Source organism: Notamacropus eugenii, chromosome 6 (genome assembly GCF_028372415.1).
Source record: "Notamacropus eugenii isolate mMacEug1 chromosome 6, mMacEug1.pri_v2, whole genome shotgun sequence".
Lineage (NCBI taxonomy): Eukaryota > Metazoa > Chordata > Mammalia > Diprotodontia > Macropodidae > Notamacropus > Notamacropus eugenii.
Genome location: NC_092877.1, coordinates 233,593,984 through 233,614,966, shown reverse-complemented (window position 1 = coordinate 233,614,966; position 20,983 = coordinate 233,593,984). Strand labels below are relative to the sequence as shown.

General features: G+C 37.2%; 1 protein-coding gene across 2 annotated transcripts in view; it reads left to right on the top strand.

The window, feature by feature from the left end:
- The window catches only part of GPC6 (glypican 6), a 1,287,247-nt gene that overhangs the window by 1,133,518 nt on the left and 132,746 nt on the right, over positions 1-20,983 (top strand). For both annotated transcript variants that reach the window (XM_072622120.1, XM_072622121.1), the window contains exon 5: positions 12,942-13,072. In XM_072622120.1, coding sequence (XP_072478221.1) covers positions 12,942-13,072 — 131 coding nt within the window. The remainder of the gene's footprint in view (positions 1-12,941; positions 13,073-20,983) is intronic.

Below are 20,983 nucleotides of genomic sequence, written 5' to 3'. Positions count from 1 at the left end.
GCTTACAAATTGTATAATTCATCACAAAAGATCAGACTGATATGTTTATCTGAAAGGTTTGACTACTTCAAGCTGCAAATGGCATAGAAAAAATCATTCATATGAGGAAACAGTAACAAAAACTTAAGTAAAGGGTTAGAGCTGTCAACATACACATCAGTATCCATCAACTTCAGGATTTAGAAGTCAGACTCTGTGGTTCATCATAGGATATTTAAATACCTTCATGATATAATAAAGCATTGAAACAGTAGTGACATGATTGTATCATGTTTCCATGGCATTATAATCACTTCTCAAAAGCGGCCACAAGCCCTGAGACTTTCTTAGAATCCTATACATTCTCATTTTTATTCTGTGCTAGGACTGGAGGAGCTTTTTCCTCTGCAATTTGCATTTCTTTTCGTAAGGTGGAAGCAAAGTAAGCCTCTTTGTGTGCATTGACTTAAGAATTAAATTAGTTTGTATATTTGTTCTCTCCTACTCATCCTGGATTTAGTTTCAAAGTAAACAGTTCTTTTCATTAAATTCACTTTCATTTGGTTTTGGTTCTTTAGTTAATGTAATTATTCTGTGTGACTGTCCCTTTTTAATTTTAGTTTCAGTTCAGATATCAATGCATTGTTTAAATTGGTTTTTAATTGGTTTGTTTACATTTTGCACTCTTCAGTTCTTTCTGTTGCTAGTATTTCTTTAGTTGATCCTAACCCTTGATGGTCCATTCTACTTTAATAATTTATTTTTAGGATCTTTAAAAGGTAAGCAAAGCGGCAAGAATTGCCATCAGTTGAATGTTTAGTGAATAAGGACAAATTTCAGCAGGTGATGGGGGAGGGAGAGAGGAGCATTGTATAGAAACAAAAATGGCATTTGACCCATCTTAAGATAGTTAAAAATACTTTACTTGGGTTCAAGCCATAAAATGATTTCATATTTTGGGGGATTTATAACAAAAATCACTTACATTTTTAACCTTTCAACTAAAAGGACTGGGAACATTCTTTAAAAGAAATTCATAAGATTCTGAATTTTCATAAGAGTCACTAAATTCTTCAAGTATAGTGTAACCTTTCAAGGTTCATAAAGATGTCTTTTTTCTTTTCAGCTTATCACTAGGGAATCTTTTGTATGTTCAGCTGATCTAGTGGAAAGAGCTGTAATGGACAATAGGATCAGAAAATCTGGATTTGAGTTCCCACTTGGGAATTTGCTAACTCTGTGACCGTCATCAGTTTAACTGATTTTAGCTGCAATTTCTTCATCCATTAACAGGAGACATTAAAGCTTACACCTCCTACTCACAGGATTTTTGTGAAAGATGTACTACATAAAGTGGAGCTATATAGACCTAGATGTGCTGGTAGCCATTTCTCAGAGCAGATGCTACTACCAAGGAGTTTTGGAGACACAAAAGAAACACACAGCAGTTTAAATAGCAGTCTAATACACACCTGCATCAGTACCACTTGTCTGAGGCTACAGGCTGGTGACCTGAACCAGTTTTGTCTTTTACTTGCCATTATGGCTTGCCCTAGATTCGTTGCCCTCAGATGACCTGCTTTCTATAAGAGGGAATTAGACTTTCCCTAGTACTTCATTCCATTTCCTACTTTGGATTCCAAAGAAAGTTGCTACTTATAGAGTTGCTAATTACATAAATGTATGGGCTTGAAATCTAGGATTTTCCTCAGCAAGAGGGGAAATGAAAAGGTACTCAATACAGAAACATGAATCAGGTAACAAGCTACTTATCTCCACACAGAAAAAAGGATTACTAAGCAATTAAAAAGAACATAAAGAATGATTAGAACAGAATCCAGTAATGCACCTTTAGCTGTACAAGTATGAGTAGTGGGGAGACATTTAATATTCAAGCCACTTTGGGACAGAGCTTCTTTGTCAGGCTGCACATTAGCTGTTTTATATTTCACCTCCACTAAACACACTGATCAAACACCAAGTGGGATCGTCTTTCTGGTGGCCTCAATTTCTCTCTGACAGTGACTCTCTCTCCCACTGCTATTGTACCTGCAACCTCTCAATAGCTGCTGCTATTTCTGGACATAACTTGCAGGTCTTCCAGGACCTTTTGATCATTGCAAGGTCAATGCTAAAGGAAGAAAACGCTCAAGAGAAGCAAAGGTGTCTAGGGCTTGGTGAAAGTCTAACTAGCTAAATCAATGATCTAGGTGAAGAGCACGGCCTCTGCTAGTAATAAGCTAAGGTAGAGTTAGGTTGGCATCTTCATCCCCGGTGGAATTACATCCTTCTGCCTAAAGTGGAGGAGTCAAGAGGCCCACCAGCTGAAAACTACCTTTTCTTCTATCTTATGTGGCACTCTATGCCATCAGTTTTTTTTTCTAGTTTGACAACCAGTTGATGGATGTTCAACCCAAGAAGTATCTCAACATACATAAATTTCTACTTAGTTTGCCTAGGTCTGGCAGAGAGCATGTCTAAATACTCTAGAGGCGGTAGTGGAAGGAGAAAGTAGGGAAAGTATGAGAGTCCATGCCCCTATCTAGAATGTTCTCAGTTGGGATGCCTCTCCCCTACACGTATGTGAGGTAAACAACAGTATAGGGGGGTGGGTGTCATTAGGCGATACAAGAATAATTGAGAAATGATCAGTTTACATAATAAATGCTAAGAGTTCAAATAGGGGTGTGATAACTATGGTATATACTATGATTGATAAAGATTCATAAAAGAGGGCAGTGACCATCTTATTTTCATATTTGGATCCCCAGAACCTTGCAGAGTTCCTGGCACATATTAAGTCGTGATTAAATTTGTTGATTCGTTATGGTAGACCTTTACTTGTGTGTGTGTGTGTATGCTGTGTTACCAAGGTTATAATGTAAACATCTTGATAACAGGGACCATTTGTTACTGATATTCTTATTGCTTATAGAGCCTAGAACAGTGGTAGATTTTTTGCTGAATTGGATTAAATTGGGATTGAGTTGATCTTCAAAGGATAGGTAAGAGGTAGATAAGGTAGGTAGGAGAGGAAAGGGTAAGGATAATGGTATGAACCAAAGCCTAGAAGGGGGAGACAGAAAGAGACTCTACCTTTTCTACTAGATTCACTACAATCCAGTGGATTTCAATATCTCACTATTTCTAGGACTCAGACAAAACACACTCTGCTCTAGGATTCAGCTCCCTCATTTTATCCAGAAAGGTTCTTTCTCCTTGGGACTTCAGAACGTAGGATTCCATGTCCTAAACCAAGAAGAACACTCAAATAGGAGTAATAATGCTGCTTATACTCTGTGTCAGGGTGGACCTGGAGAAAGGAAGGAAGAGGTCCTATCTCCATGACCCTTGTGATCTGCACTGGTCACATCATGTGTCAGTTGACTGCTCAGTTCTGGCTTCTTCACAAGCCAATGTGGTTAACTTCAGTTTCTGTGTGTGGCAACCAAAGGCAATCCCCTTGTATAACTGTAACCTAGTTTCTTAGAGGGTATTCAATTATTCCTGGTTCCGCGTTTTGTCCTTTGTTCATCACACATACTTAAGTGTGTATGTGTATTGTGTATATATATTTATGTATACATATATATGTGTGTGTATGTATGTGTATATGCATGTAAACATGTAAGTATACACACACATATATGTATACCGATGCACATACACACACATATATATCATCCAGTATTACTGTAGTTTGTGTTTCCTTATATATAACCTGTTAATTTGCAGATTAAAGAAATAAACCCTCCTTTAAACAAAGAAGCATCTTCATGAGAGAGCAAATAGACCAGATTAACTAGAACAGAGAGATTTAAAAGGTTGAAGGGACCAGCTTGTGGAAATTCTTAAAAATAATAGACTGTAGAAGTTGAACTTGATCTTACAGAGAATGACATAATCAGAGTGATGTTTTGAAAGACTAGGTTGGCAGTGGTAGGATGATATAGAGGACTAGAAACTGTTGTCCTAAGTGGAGAAAAGAACACTTAAGAGAAAGATAATCACTGTCTTCAAGTATTTAAAGCTTGTCATGTGAAACAGGAACTGGTCTCATTCTAGTTGGCTCCAGAGGGTAGGATTAGGACTAAAGAGAACATGTTATAAGGAGGCTGATTTCAGCTCCGTATGAGGAAACACTTCTTAGCACATACAGCTATTCAAAAAAGGAATGGGATGCCTCATTAGAGAGAGTGTTCCTAGTCACTGGATGCATTTAAGAGGAGGCTGGATAACCCCTTGTCAGAGATGTCGCAGAGAAAGTTTATGGTTCAGATAGAAGAGGTTAGAACAGATGACCTTTGTGATTCTTTCCAACTCTGAGATTTTATGGTTCTAAGGTTCTTTGACCATAGGGAAGAGAGATGAATCCAGCTGATGGCTCAGCACTCAAATAGGGGAACAGTTGAAAAATAAACAGCTCTAACCATTATCATGCTCATTCTCCATGAAGGCTCAAAACTTCACTGAACTTAAGATCTCACTTCATCACAAACATGTTTTATGAATACGTAATTGTATTTTACTGTTACCATTCCTGCTAGGTGATAAATCTGGAGAGGCTAAGTGGCGCAAGCATGAAAATATAATTGTATATAATTGTATTAGATCATTACAAAAAGATAACTGTTAGAAGATTCAAGATATTAAAAAGCAGATTTGCCAAAAAAAAAATAAGGTAATTGTTTGTTTCTCAAAGAGATTCTACAATTTAAGAAAAACATATTCTATGGAACCCATTTAAGTAACAATCCTTCCAGTTCAATTAAAATAGAATTCAATTTTTAAAAATTCATTTCATGTGCAATTTCCCAAGAGCACATCAGTGTGTGAAGAAACACATACCATGATTCTATCCATTATAAAAATATCTTAGTATTTTCAGTCTCTATATGTCTAATGTTTCCTTCCCTAATGCCTTCAGACACAACCAGACGTCCTTCATACTTAAATAGATCTTTCTCTGGACCCTACCGTCTCATCAAGTTTCTGTCCTATATCTTTACTTTCCTTCTCAACCAAGCTATGAGAAAAGTCTTATTCTATTAATTACCCCTCTGGATATCTTCTTCCTTTGTTGCTGTGCTCCAGTATCTACTTTTGGGTACTCCCACTCCTGTTCTCTAATCTGTTCTCCTCATGGTTGAGTTCATCTCATCTAGCCAGACTCAGGGTCACCAAACAGCTCTCTCATAATTCTCATGCTGTGCTGCCACTCTATAAATACCCTCCTCCCTCTTCCCACCTCTAGCTGTAGTATAGGGACATTGGATCTGTGATTTCATTGGTGGAGGGGAGGAAACTCTCTATACTAATGCAGCTCAACACCTTCCTTGTGCCTTAGAGTGAGTTGCACCTATGCATCCTTTCCTGGCACCTGTCCCTCCCCTCTATTTCTTTCTCTGTCTGTGTTTCTGTCTCTTTCTCTATCTCTGTCTCTCTTTCTCTGTCTTTCTCTCTGTCTCTCCTCTCTGTCTTTCTCTTCTCTGTCTCTCTCTGTCTCTTTCTCTGTCTCTGTCTTTGTCTTTCTCCCTCTGTCTCTCCTCTGTGTCTCTCTCTTTCTATCTCTGCCTCTGTCTTTGTCTGTCTTTCTGGCTGTCTCTCTTCTCTCTATCTCTCTCTGTGTCTTTGTGTCTGTCTGTCTGTCTGTCTGTCTGTCTGTCTCTCTCTCTCTCTCAACCTCTACAGGGGCATACAGTTCAGCTGGCCACATGGTGCCAGGCTAGAAATCACCAAGTGCAGGAAGCACACATTTTAGAACCTGAGGAAAATCCCCAAGTGCCATATCTTAGATACAACTCTGTATCTTTATAGCATCATACATGTCCAATTTCTGCCCATCTTTCTAGGCACACTTTCAGACCAGTCCTAGCATTTTGAAACTATCATTCCACCTTCATATTCTGTCTTGCCTTAGTTATTTCTGTATACATATTATGTCTTCCATAATAGTACAAGGTTTGTGAGGACAAATCATCGTAACATAATAGATACTCTATAGATAGTCACCATTAAATTGAGATAAATACCCACTGTAAAAAATAAAACAGGTAGTAGAGTACTAGATCTGGAGTCAGGAAGACCTGAGTTCAAATACAACCTCAGACACTTACTGGCTGTGTAACGCCGAGCTAATTAATCACTAAACCTGTGCCTCAGTTTTCTCATCTGTGAAATGAAAATAATAATAGTTCTACCCTACCTCCCAAGGCTGTTGTGAGGATAAGATGAGATGATATTTGTAAAGTGCTTACAAACCTTAAAGCACCATAACATCATCACCATCATCATCATCATCATCATCATTAGCTATTATTATTTTTGTCTTAGATCATTTATATTTTTAAAATGTATCTTGAAATGCTAGAGTTTTATGAATAATTTTGTTTATTTTGTGCTTTTAAAAATGAGTTCTCTAGGTTCTCCTTTGTATGTTTCTCAATAAAGGAAATATATTTATTAAATCAATGTGGTTGTGTTACCAGAGATAATAGGTGAGTAAGGTTGCTTCTGAAGAAAAGACCATATCAGGGGCTCTGGCATATTGACATACTGGTGGAAGTAGGAAATTCAGATAACATTTGTTATTATTATTTAAAAAGTTGGTTATAGGGGAAAATTCAGAATAAGTGACCAGTATCTGGGGTGCTCATTTTTAAAGGAAAGTTATATATTTTTAACATGAATATTATTAAGCATTGTGTGATTTTTTTCTTTGCTACAATTTGCTTCAAGGGAATAAATATAGATATGCATATAGGAGAACTTGTTAAAATAATCTAATATTTTATACAACAGCAGGGTATAGTAGATAAAGGGTCAGCCATGGAGACAGAAAGATCTGAGTTCAAATTCTTCTGACATACATTAGTTCTATGAACATGGGTAAATTACTTAATATCTATTCCCCAGGCAATTCTCTAGGACCCTAAATTATAAATGATTGCGACAGTCTCCATAGCTGTAGGTCCTTACTCAGGTGAAATCATATTGATAGACCCATAAACCAATAAAAGTTATATTGTTATCTGATTGCTTCAGCTTGTCTCATCCTGTCTGTCTCCCTGCACCCCTTCCCCCCAACTATGCAGTATTGAGAGCAGGGACTCTGACTTACATAGCTCTTGTATATCCTTCACAGTACCATCCAGTACTTGGCTCATAGTAAACACTCTGAATATTTATTGAATTAAATGGATTTTAATTTTCAAGGTTCTTTCCACCCTCTAGCTCCATGATTAACTTCTCATTAAGAATAAAATGGGCTTATCTTTTGAAGTCTCTGAAAAACCCTGATGGAAATCATTATCTTGCCTGGCTAGTAGGTAGCATTGCAAGAAATTATTTTGGTATTAACTTCCCTTTTCTCAAAAGGGAAAGTTATAATGTAGATATGATCACACGGAGTCAGACTTCATACTTACATTGTATGAGAGGATAAGGATTCAGAGATTCCCTGTAGAAAGGTAGCTTTCAACTCAGTTCCTATCAAGTGGTGGCATATTAACATCTACTTTCATGTGCCAAAATGCCACAGGCTTTCATAAGGTCAAATATTTCAAGAAAATTCTGAATTACTTCTCTCTACCAATCTAAGTATATACACATTCATACATATGTCCTAGAAAAAGATATAGTAATTTTCCTGGGGGCATCCCAAGAGAGGGGGCAATGTATTTTAATAATATGTAAATTTAGCTATCAGTTTAAAAGCCTGAATTCTTTCTGGGTGAACTCTTCAGTCAACATTTTCTTTTTTCTTGACCACTACTTTATCCTGTCGTGTTTTATCATAATTTCCTAACTCAGAGCACCATAGATTTAGAGCCAAAAGACATCCTAGGACCACCAGGTCCTACCCTCTTATTTTACAGATAAGGAACTGAAGTCCAGAGACATTAAGGAGTTTACCCAATACTTTATTAAGAGTATGTAGAATAATGGAGATTTAAACCTCAGATCCTTTGACTTTAAAGTCAGAATTCTTTTTACTGTACCATACTTTCTCTTAAAGTTATTCAGTTTAAAAATGAAACAAACATTTTCTTTCCTAAAATGTATGGTCCACTGGTGACTGAGCAACTGACTAGAGTTCTAGAAATTGAAGCAATGTGAAGGGCAGGGAAATTCATGACTAAATATTTTGTAACTATAATGAGTTGGAGGATTGACAGGAGGACCTGAGTTCAAATCCAGCTTCAGACACTACTGTTTATATGACCCTGGGCAAGTCACATAACTTCTGCCTGCCTCACTTTTCTCATCTGTAAAATAGGGATGATAATAGAAGCTATCTCCCAGGGTTATTGTGAGATCAAATGAGTTACTTCCCTCATTCATGTAATTTAACAGCAATATATTATCCAATTAACAAAAAAAAAAATCTCAGATAAACATAGTATGGTTCAAATTTTTACTGTCTTAAAATAACCAAAAAGCATATGAATTGACTATTTAAAAAATTGTTTAACGTGTACCTAGAAAATTCAGTTGATGGCTAGCGCTGACTATTAACCAAAAGGAAGTACAGGATTTACATATAGTAAAAATGAGCAATTTTCTGGGAAATAGTAACATTTAAGCTCTTATAGTGCCTTAGTATTTGATGAGCTGTAGCTCCTTAATGAATATATGCTGAATAAATGAACTGATTATCAATTATTTATTTTGCTCAATCATGTCAGTTGTGTCCAACTCTTTATCACCCCATTTGCGGTTTTCTTGGCAAAGATGCTGGAAGGGTTTGCCATTTCCTTCTCTAGCTCATTTTACAGATAAGGGTTGAATGAACTGCCCAGGGTCACACAGCTGGTAAGTGTCTGAAGCCAGATTTGACGAGAGTCCTCCTGACTTCAGGCCTAGAACTCTATCCACCATGCCACCCATTTGCCTCATCAGTTATTTAAACCTTAGTGTAAATGAGGTGTCTGGGAATAGGTCTTGATCAGATGGAAAGTTATAAGAGATTGGGGAACTTGAGAAATGAAGATGGAAACCCTATGGATGGGAGTGGGGTGGGGAGGTTGGGGGTGAATGGAACAGGTAAGGTTAGAACAGACATACTAGGGAACCAGAAGAGAAGCTTCTCCTAGTTCACCTGGGGCTCTTGTTAAAGGTATGTAAATTACACAGATAGCCCCCATACTAAAGGGTGAGAACTTAAAAATATGGTATGTTCCAGATCCAAAAAGAAAGCCACTTCCTTCATTAGAGAATGTTTGACTTTTGATTCAACAAAGAACAAGAAGGCTCTTCCTGAAATATATATTGTGGAGCCTAGAATACAACATTATGGCCTTGCTTGAGTTCATGTGATCCAGGTTAAAAGGCATTTAAAATACGTAGTATAAAATAACCTGTCTTCCATTGGCATGTGTATCAAATTATTATATGCTTTTAGTTTCTAAGTACATCCTATATCTACAACGATGTTCCCTAAGTGTCTGTACTCATATTCGCTCACTAAACACACATTCATGAAGCACCTACTATATGCATATGTATATAGCAGATGTGCCTTGGATATCATTAGTCATTTCCTATTTATTGTCTTAAATGTTTTATTTATTGTGACCACTCTGTAATTCAAATTTGTTTCTCTGGAAGTTTCTGGAAATGATTCTCTTAGCAGGAGACTGTAGTTCAGAGCCTTCTGTTCACTTGTCATTATTTCCCTTTAATCAAAAAGCCTGCTAGAAAGGCCTACGGTAAGAGGGGATTGTTGTGATAATTACACAAAATAGATTGTGTAAATCCCAGTAGAAACAATACAGCTTTTCGGCCATGTTTAGCAGCATTTGAAATGCTTAGAGAAGAAAATGTCTTTAAGATCTATAGGTTATGGCAAAATCCACTGTTTATCCCCTGTCAGTGCTGCAGGGAAATAAGATCATTAAGTTCAAGGAAAATAGCTATTTTAATTATAATATCCTTTTGTAGAAGACACAAATCTTTATCTTTTGCTGCACAATGTTCATTTATGGTTTTTTTCCTTTATAAGATAGAATACTATAAATGTATAGAGTGGAAATTTGTCCATGATACCACTTATATTAAGAGTAGCAAAGAGAGTCATAGTCTTAAAGGTATGATTCATTTTTAACGTGAATGTGCTGTAGCCTTCGGCCAGGATTTAGAAAAGCTAATGTGGTTTTCAAAGTCCTGAACTGCTTGTAATTCATTCATTCATTTTCATTCATTCAGCAACCATTTGTTAAATTCTTACTGTCCTTGAAGGACAGTGTCAATCCTAGAAGAGATGATGGAGAAGCAAAAAGAGGCAAAAAAATAGTATCTGAGGACAGGTGTTATTTTTTTACCTCTTTTTGTATTTCCAATGCTTAGCACCGTGTAAGCATTTAATAAAAACTGATTGATTGATTGATGCAAATTAAGACATGGCTTATGATGCCACCAAGCTTAAAATCTGGCAGAAGGGGTAAAGAAGTTACATAACTACAGAATGTCTTGTTCAGTTGTGTCCAACTCTTTGTGACCCTGTGGATAGGTAGGTCTGTGGGATTTTCTTGTCAAGATATTAGAATGGTTTGCCATTTCCTTCTCCTATGAATTAAGGCAAACAGAGATTAAGTGATCTGTCTAGTTTGCATAGCTATTAAGTAACTTAGGTTGGATTTGAACTCAGGTCTTCCTGAGTTCAGGTTTAGCACTCTATCCACTGAGCCACCTAGCTCAGTGCCTCCAAGGCAAACAGAGGTTAAGTGACTTGCCCAGGGTCTGCCGTTAATAAATGTCTAAGGCCAGATTTAAACAGGTTTTCCTGATTCTAGACCTTGTGCTGTATCCACTTAGCTACTTAGCTGCCTCTAAATATAAAATACTAAATGATAGTGTTTGGGTAAGTTTAGAAGAAACAAAGCATTTTTTACTAGATAAATTAGTAAAGACTTTAAGGAGGGTGCCACATTTGAGATGAGGCTTGGGAAGTGGATATGATTTTTTAAAATGGATGTTTAATTTGAGGACTGTTGGAGGTAGTCTATGACTGTCTTTCTCACAGACTACCCTGTGCTATGCCTTTTCAAAGAAGCCACTTATCTCAGATTGCTTCATGTCAAACTATTCTGTGCCTCTCAACTGCTGTGGAAGGTTGTTTAATAATGTGCCTTGCTTGTACATGTCAAAACACCACATGTGATGAAAACCAAATTAGATGTCTTCATAATCCTATGAACTACTTCTTGTGACAGTGTTTTACAGTGTGTGTGAGAGACTATTAGCATTTTAATAGGCCTAGATCTTTGATGTCCACATATTGAGAGTCTAGTGAAGGGGTTAGCAACCTATTGCCCATGGTGAAGATGGAACATGGACTGGTTTTCAGCAATAGATGTGCTGATTGCCACAACCATACCCTCACCCCCCACTATTTGTAAGGATTATCTCTTGTCTGCTTGTAAGTCTACTTCTCACTACTTCTCACTCTCCCCACCCTCTCCCTGACTTTTAATCAAATAAATTGCTATTGGAAAGGATATGTCAATCAACTGCCCTTTGGCTCCACTTAGCATCCCTGTGATTACCCAAAAGAATATACCCATCCCTGGCCACCAATGCTACATGTTTTAATATCCTATTAAGATATAAACTGTTAGAGAGCAGGAACTGTCTAGGTTTAGTACTTATACCCTCAACTCAGTGCAGTGCTTTTGCTTTCATTAATTTTCAAGAGGCATTGAATAGTAGATATATAAGGAACTTTGGAGATCCAGCCCAACTCTTCAGTTTTACAAATAAAGAGAAAAATGAAGAGCCTGAGGCCCAGAGGTTTATCCACAGTTATACAGCCAGCCAAGTCCTCTGACTTGGTCAAGTGCTCTCCTCCCTACATCAGTACCTCCTCATGTCTTCCCTATCACTAGTGTAGTTTGTCACCAGATGGATTAGACCAGGATCCGAAAGGTATTCAGACATACCTTGGCAGAATTGGTGCTTAGGAAGGTTTCATCATGGCAGAGTAGGAATGCGGACACAAGGGGAGTACAGCATTAGGTGCAATAGGCAGACATTAAGGCATTTGCCCTTAGGGAAGTCCAGAGACAAGCATGAAGTTAGTCCCCTAGCAAAGGCAGAGGACATAAAATTTCAGATGATATAATGAGCAGATCCTGGCAGAAGTTCAGGCAAACAGTCAACAACACGAAGGTCTTTCAGCAAATCCCACATCTGGAGCCAGCTCCAACCCTCTTGGCTAAGTCAATGGTTAAACATCCAGTTTGAGGGTTTACACTTCAGAAATCAGCAAATGCTAAAAATCAGACCTTGGTTTATTGTTTTGTTGATTTCTAGATGAGAAAGTGATGGAGAAAATGTTAATAATAAAGATTAAACTTAACAGCATTTTTTTCTGGAGATCTGGTAAATGTATCAGCATATACTGGTAGGGATCCAAAAAGAGGGTGGTAATTTGGGGACAGCACAAAAGTCCCTGAAAAGTCTTATGAGAACAAAGTGGGGCTCCATCGCCAGAGGCACTGAAATAAACTATAGGGACACCCAGAGAGTAGGGCAAGAAATTTATTTACCAAGTATACTACTAATACTAGTTACTAGGTGGAACAATTGGTAATAATGGCATATGGATATAGTTCCAGTGATTAGGTACCTAGTGAGAGTGTGAATGAATGAAAAGATTTCCTTATTTTTTCAGTCAGCTGTTTTGACATTGTTGAGTGGCAGCTAAAAGATATGCCAGTTTGGCATAGTGGAAGAAAATACGTCTTTAGAGATAGTGGACCAGAGTTCAAGTCCTTATTATGTTTCTTACTAGCTATTTGACCTCAGGCAACTCTCTCTGGGTTTCCTACCTGTAAAATAATAAGAAGAATTCTTTTCCTGCCTTTCTATCTCAAAGGGCTGCTGTGTAAACTTTACATACTCACTCAAGTGGGAGGTAATATTCCTTTTCCTTAAGAGCTTGTTGTTTTGTGTTTTGACAGATGCCATGCTCTTGGTGGCAGAGAGACTAGAGGGGCCATTCAACATTGAATCGGTAATGGATCCTATTGATGTCAAGATTTCTGAAGCCATCATGAACATGCAAGAAAACAGCATGCAAGTATCAGCCAAGGTCAGTCACTTAGGTACCAAAACTTAAAAACAAAGTAAATCAGTAGGGCTGCCATCTGGGAGCCAATCACTGTCAATGTTATTACTTTGTCAGTTTTTCCTGTCCAACTGAAAATTATTAAAAACTCCCAACAAAATGGCATCGAGAGGAGTAGCAATCTTTTAGTTCACAACCACTCAATCATAAAGAAAATTATTGGCTGCTAAAGAGTTTCAGAAAGCCAAAGCGTGTTGACTAATGGCTCACAGTTGTGAGGAGTTTGGCAGAGTTGAGGGGTTTTTTTTGTATCAGAAATGTCTCTACATGCTTACCCTATTTCTCTCTCCAGTAACTTCTAATTATGCCTTCAGCTGGGAGATCCAGGCAGGGATGCGTCATGTTAAATGTGAATAATTAAGCATCCCCGCTAAGGTTCAGGTTGTGCCCATAGATGTACCTCATTGAGTAGAACTTGTGGGAACAAGGCTTCTTTATACAAAGTCAGCCATATAAAACTAAACTAAACCAAACCAAACCTCTAAATACACAATATGAAGCAGGAGTGCCCAAAGTTGGCAGCTAAATGAGAGAAGAAGTAAAAACAACTCAGGCAGGGCACAGGTCCTATTTGTCTCCACCCAATTGAAGATAAGTCAGGCCAAGTGTAGAGAATTTGTAAAGTCTATGAAGTGTCCCCAGCTTTCATTTTCAGTACCCCTTTTTATGTTAGTTGCAATTCTTCTTCCCCCACTAAAGCTCTACCATATTCCTAGTTTCAAAATATAGAATGAGTTATTTTGTCAAGTATTTATGTTAACTAATACCCTTTCACAACAAAATTTTAGTCTTTCTCCTTCATTTTGGAATGAAAAGTATTTAGCCTTCTTCAAAGAATCTTAGACATTGGAACACAGGTGCAAAGTTGCACGTCTGTATTCCTAAGACCAAACTCAAAGTTTAACCTGGTTTATTCATTGGGGGCAAGAGTGGGAGGGAGAGGTTGATGGAACATAGAGGTTGACAAAGAAGAAACAGTCCATAACATCCCTTCCTAATCTTTCTCCAGGTTTTTAGAAAGGTTAAACTCAAGTAGGTCTAGAATCATCTTGGAAAAGTGGAAGGACATAGTAGGATGATAGCATCTAAGGGCTGGAAGGGACCTCATACAATTCAACCCCTTCATTTTGCAGATGAAGAAAAGTTGTTACTTTCCCCAATTCACGCAGTTGTTTTTTTTTAAAGTGGCAATGCTAGGCCTTTAACCAAAATCTTCAAGACATCTTTTTTCCTCAAAGGAAGAAGTAGAACCAGATAACCTTTAAGGACTCATAATTCTAAATCTATGACCCTATGATGTCTCCACTCCCAGTCAAATATTCTTTTCATTACGTGAGCTGTTAAAAACACCAGCAATCTTTTTCTAGGTAATAGTATTAGGAGGGAGGGTGTCGTTTTCCCATAGGAATAGGAAGAAAAGACTTCTCTTAAGAACTGCTCTTTTTTTTCTGGGTGGAATCTGAGAATTTATTTTCTTGGCAACTCTTGGAATAAAATAGAGAGCTGTCTATTAAGTGAAACACATGTAACTGCAGCTTAAATAGCCTCTACTTAGCTCCACAGAGAAAAACCTGCCCATTCTTACTGTATATTAGGTCATCTTGCCTCTGGTATACTGAGATCTATCAGCCTTATTTCTTACTAGCTGTTAATCCAGAAATGAAATAGTCAATCAACAAAAAAATTTTAAGCTTTTACTTTATGCCAAGCACTGTGCTAAATGATGGGGATACAAAAGCAAAATACTAAAATTTCAGATGAAAGAAACCCTCTTGTTCAAATTCAAAATTCAGCAGGTTGTGATTTTTTTTCTTGTTCTAAGGGCTGTGATCCTGACTTTTATATTTTGATATTCTGCAGAAACCAATAATTCAGAATTTTATTATTTTTCTTCATTTCCATCCTATATAATCACAGAGTATAATTTTTAAAGAAGTAAGCATGAGAGTTTACCTCCTTACCGAATGTCGTAACTGATCCTCATTGCGAACTTTCCACTCATTTGATAAGATAAAAACTTTCTATCTTGAGAAAAAATGTTTGATTTAAATCACAGAAACATTCTATATAAATGTTGTAAATGTTCTTTAATTTTGGAAATATTTCAATTTAATCTATATTAGCTGTGCACTTGACGCTACTTATTAACTAAAATCAAAATTTTATTTTGTAGCTAAATATGGTCTGTCTGTCTTCCTTCCTATCTTCCTTTTGACTTAATGGAATTCTTACTCAGGATCGATAAATATCCTCAACAAATTTGGGGTAGTCTGACTTTCAGATTTCAGTACAACATCATTAACTTCTATTAGTCAAGCATTAGATGAAGCCAGAAGCTCTTTAATAATTAGGGATGGTAGAGGCATTCTGGGAATTGTAGAGTTTACAGATTATGGTGGCTTTGGATCCAGGGTGTGATTTAAGTTTCTCATTGGAAACTGTGATTCTAGTACTTCCTTAGAATGTGGACATTTCATCATTTTATTGAAAAAGTTGCAAATAAAATAACTCCTCAAACTTCATTCTGGAAAAACAGCAAATTATAATGCCCCACCTACATTGAATAAACGTAGATGATATCCAAATAGTTCCAGAGTTTCATTATTTCTTTACAAAAGGTTACAGTCTTCCCCTCACATCTTTCTGATGTGTTAGCTGAAGGCATTCACTTAGTATTTCCCAAACTCTGCAGTTTCAGATCTCAGATCCTATGTATCTCTGTCCTTGCCTAGTATTAAAAAAAACACATATACACACCAAGAAAGAAAGAGGGAGACAGGGACAGAGAAAAACAAAAAGAGAGAGTTGCCACTGTATTAAATGAAATGGACAGCTAAATCAGCTCCAGCTCCTCACTGATTACACGAATAAATGAAATGTACAGGTATATTTATTTATTTATTTATTCATTCATTCATTCCTAAAATATTTACTGAGCATCCAGTATGCAGAAAGAAATTGACCTAGGCAACATAAGGGAAACACAAGGAAGATTAATGTATTTCTCTTATCACAAAGTATGTAGTCTAATGAGGGAAATGGGGACATGTATATGAATGACTCTGACACCTGGTAGAATTTGAAAATTCAATAAAAAAGGTAAGACAAAGTGCTGTGATTGTTCAGAGAAGACAGGTCACTTCTAGATAATTGAAAGACCTCATTTTAGCCACCAAAACTCACCTTGTCCTCCACTGAACTTCTGTCAGATGTGTTAACAGGTAGCAACATTCTAAATTCAAGTTCCAGGTCCATTTTCTTCCCCTGAAAACCCCTGATTATAAGTTATAATAATGCTGAAGTGACTCAAAAGGACAATGTGAAAATGTAATAATTACCTAGCCCATTTTTCTACATCCTCTAGTCAATTCATGGTATTTGAAGTTCATCATAATACCCCTGACATTAATTCAAGGTTCAAGGTTTTTCTTCTCTCTGTGTAGAACTTAGACATGAATTTAAACACTTTCTCCCCCAAGTTGAAGAGCAGTTCGTTAACTTGAGGCAGCACAGTACCACAGACACAGCAATGGATTTGGAATTAGACCCATGTTCTAATCCCCATTCTGCTGCTTACTATGTGATTTAAGTCAGGTTAACCTCTCTGAGACTGTTTCCTGATCTGTAAAATAAGAGTCAGTGTACTTGTGAGGTAACATGGCGTGGGATATGGAGAGAAGTCTGAGAAGTTGGGAAGCCGGGCTTATGTTATTCCAGACAAGTCATTTAACCTCATGACTCCCCAGGCAACTATCTAAGACTATGAGTTTGCAAAGAAGGCAAATTACTTTGGTAAAAGAAGGTTTCTCTTTGGGAGTTCCCTATAAAATTAAATGCAGGTCTAGAACTAAACCAAAGCATTTATAGTATCCATGTTGCATGTAGTATCCAAAGGTTATTATAAGGATCAGATAAGATAATGTATATAAAGAATCTTTTAGGAGGGCAGAGCCAAGATGGTAGAGTAACAGCACATACTTTCTAGAGCACTGCCCCCAAGTCCAGTTAAATACCTGTAAAAAATGGATTTAAACAAATTCTGGAGCTGCAGCACCACAGAATGATGGAGTGAAACAAATCTCTAGCCTAAGACAGCCAAGAAAGTGTCTATAGCTCCATGTAAGGGGGCAGGGAGCTGTCCAGCATGGGCTGCTGTGCTGGCACAGACAGGACCTGAGCAGGCTTTGGGGAGACTGAATCTCTCACACTTGTGGCAGTTTCCAGACTTCAGGACCCCAAAATGCTGAGGACAAATTGGAAGGTTAGTGGAAAAAGCCTGTGGGACCAGTGTGAGAGAGTGGAGCCCCAGGGCAGCAGAGGAGGAAAGGGGTGGAGGAATGCCTCAACCACAGTAGCAGCAGGGGCAGCTGCAGCCACTGTTTCTGAAGCTCTAGGCCCAGAGATTGTGGGGGGAATAGAGTGACTGATAGTATACCCCCCCACACACACACTGGAAGTAGAGAACTACAAAGAGCTCAACAGTCAAGTAAATGGCTTGAAAAATGAGCAAAAACCAAAAAAAAGAATCAGACTATAGAATCTTACTTTGGTGACAAGGAAAACCAAAACATGCAAACAGAATTCAACTAAGTCAAAGCTCCTCCATCCAAAGCCTCCAAGAAAAATATGAATTGGTCTCAGGACATGGAAAAGCTCAAAAAGGATTTTGAAAATCAAGTAAGAAAAGTAGAGCAAAAATTGGGAAGAGAAATGAGAGTGATACAAGAAAATCATGAAAAATCTCCTTGCTAAAGGAGACCCAAAAAAATACTGAAGAAAATAACACTGTAAAAAATAGACTAATCCAAGTGACAAAAGAGATCCAAAAAGCCAATGAGGAGAAGAATGCTTTTAAAAGCAGAATTGGCCAGATGTAAAAGGAGGTCCAAAAGCTCACTGAAGAAAATAACTCCTTAAAGATTAGAATAGAGCAGATGGAAGATAATGACTTTATGAAAATCAAGAAATTATAAAACAAAACCAAAGGAATGAAAAAAATAGCAGGCAATGTAAAATATCTCTTTGGAAAAATAGCCAACCTGGAAAATAGAGAGACAATTTAAAAATTATGGAACTACCTGAAATCCATGATCAAAAAAACAGCTTAGACATCATATTTCATGAAATTATCAAGGAAAACTACCCCAATATTCTGGAACCAGAAGAAAGAATCTACCTATCACCTCCTGAAAGAGATCTCAAAAGGAAAACTCCTAGAAATATCATAGCCAAATTCCAGAGTTCCCAGGTCAAGGAGAAAATATTGCAAGCAGCAAGAAAGAAACAATTTGAATATTGTTGAAATACAATCAGGATAACACAAGGTCTCACAGCTTCTACATTCAGGGACTGAAGGGCTTGGAATATGATATTTCAGAAGTCAAGGGAACTAGGATTAAAACCAAGAATCACTTACCCAGCAAAACTGAGTATTATACTTCAGGGGAAAAATGGTTATTCAATGAAATAGAGGACATTCAAGCATTCTTGATGAAAAGACCAGAGCTGAATAGAAAATATGATTTTCAAACAGAAGAATCAAGAGAAGCATGAAAAGGTAAACAGGAAAAAGAAATCATAAGGGACTTACTAAAGTTGAACTGTTTACATTCCTACATGGGAATGATGATATTTATCATCTTGAGACTTTCCTTAGTACTAGGGTAGTTGGAGGGAGTATTACATATAGACAGAGGGCACAGGGTGAGTTGAATAGGAAGGGATGATATCTAAAAAAAATAAAATTAATGGGTGAGGGAGGAATCTATTGGGAGAAAAAGGGAAAATTAGAATAGGGCAAATTATCTCTCACATAAATGAGGCAAGAAAATTATTTTTCAATGCAAGGGAAAAGAGGGGAAGGGAGAGGGAAAAAGTGAATCTTACTCTCATCACATTTGGCTTAAGGAGGGAATAACATGCATATTTCATTTGCTATGAAACTCTGTCTTACATTACAGAAAAGTAGGGGAGAAGAGGAAAAGCATGGGTTGGGCATGATAAAAGGGAGAGCAAATGGGAGGAGAGTATAATTAGAAGTTAATACTTTTGAGGAGGGATGGGGTCAAAAGAGAGAATAGAATAAATGGGGGGGCAGGATAGGATGGAGGGAAATATAGTTAGTCTTCCACAACATGACTTTTATGGACATCTTTTGCATAACTACACATGTATAACATATATTGAATTGCTTTCCTTCTCGATAGGGATGGGTGGAGAAGGAGAAAAGGAGAGAATTTGGAACTCAAAGTTTTAAAAATAAATGTTAAAAATCGTTTTTCATGCAACTATGAAATAAGATATACAGGCAGTGGGGTATAGAAATCTACCTTGTTCTCCAAGAAAATAGAGGGGGTGGGGATAAGAGAAGGGAGGAGTGTGATAGAAGGGAAGGCAGATTGTGGGAAGAAGTAATCAGAATGCATGCTGTCTTGGGGTGAGCAGAGAGGAGAGATGGGGAGAAAATTTGGAATTCAAAATCTTGTGAAAATGAATGTTGAAAACTAAAAATAAATGAAAAATTAGAATTTTTAAAAAGTGTCTTTTAAACCTTAAAAACATAATATACATAAAAATATCAATATTAATGATATAATATGTACATATAAAAAATATTATCATAATTAGTGATGTAGTACTAGAGTTATAGCCCCAAGACCTGGGTCTTAATCTTATTTCTGAAACTAAATCTGTGTGTGACTTTGGGCAAAGCACCTCCTCTCCTAAAGTCTCAGGTGGAAATGACGGAGATCGATGAAGTGGCATCTGAAGAGGTTTCTGGTACTAGAATTCTATGAGAACTCCTGTTTAATTTTAATTGTATCATATTTTTTAGGCAATTGGGTTTAAGTGACTTGCCCAGGGTTACACAGGCCAGGTTTGAATTTATGACCTCCTGACTTCACAGTTGTTGCTCTGTCCACTGTGCCACCTAGCTAGCCTTTTTTAAAACGACTTTTACTATTTTTAATTGAAAATCTCCCAGTGCTTTATAAACCCTACAGATATCTGCTTCATGGCTGATATTAGCCACCCTTCAGAGGGATGCAATGTGGATAGATCACTGCCTGGAATGTAGCATCATTTAGAAGAAGCATCAATCCTTTATCTGTTACCATGAAGCAGTCATTTCAACCACACCCACGCAGCCCTCTTTGTCTTCATATTGATCTTCCCAGTTGAAGAACTGCTGTCTTTATTCCCTAATCTCCATTACCCACCCAGGTCAGAGGAGTTCAATATTTTGATGGCTTGTGAGGATTTTTGAAGGAGTTGAAATCCTTTTCAAAAGCAATAAATCAGAACTCTCAATTCTGAGGCTGTGATTTTTGAAAGCCTGGATATTTGAGACCTGTTCATGAGTTCCTTCCTCTTCTATCAGGAAGATGAAGCTTATCTCACTAAATATAATTTAACTATATTAGGAATAATTTCAAGGCTAATCCAGGGAAAGATTGGTTTGTCAGATATAATCTAAATTAAGGACAAAGACTTATTAAATTCCAACTGAAACTACCCATTCAATTAATGCTTATTACAGACAAGGGAAGAGCCTATTACAGAAAAGTATGATGGCTTTCAGGTGCTTAATTTTATCCAGACAGTTACTGAGCTTCATTTCTTAGACATACTACAGAAACAAAAATCCGAGGACCTAAAATTCCCAAAACAGACTGTATAGCATTCTTCCTTGTCTAAATATACAGGTTTCCTGGCACAACATTTAGATCAGGGGTGCTTAAGCTTAATTAATATAAAAATATTTTGATAACTATTTCAATATAATTGGCTTCCTTTGTAATCCTGTTTTATTTTATGCATTTAAAAACATTATTCTGAGAAGTGGTCCTTAGGCTTCATCAAATTGCCAAATGG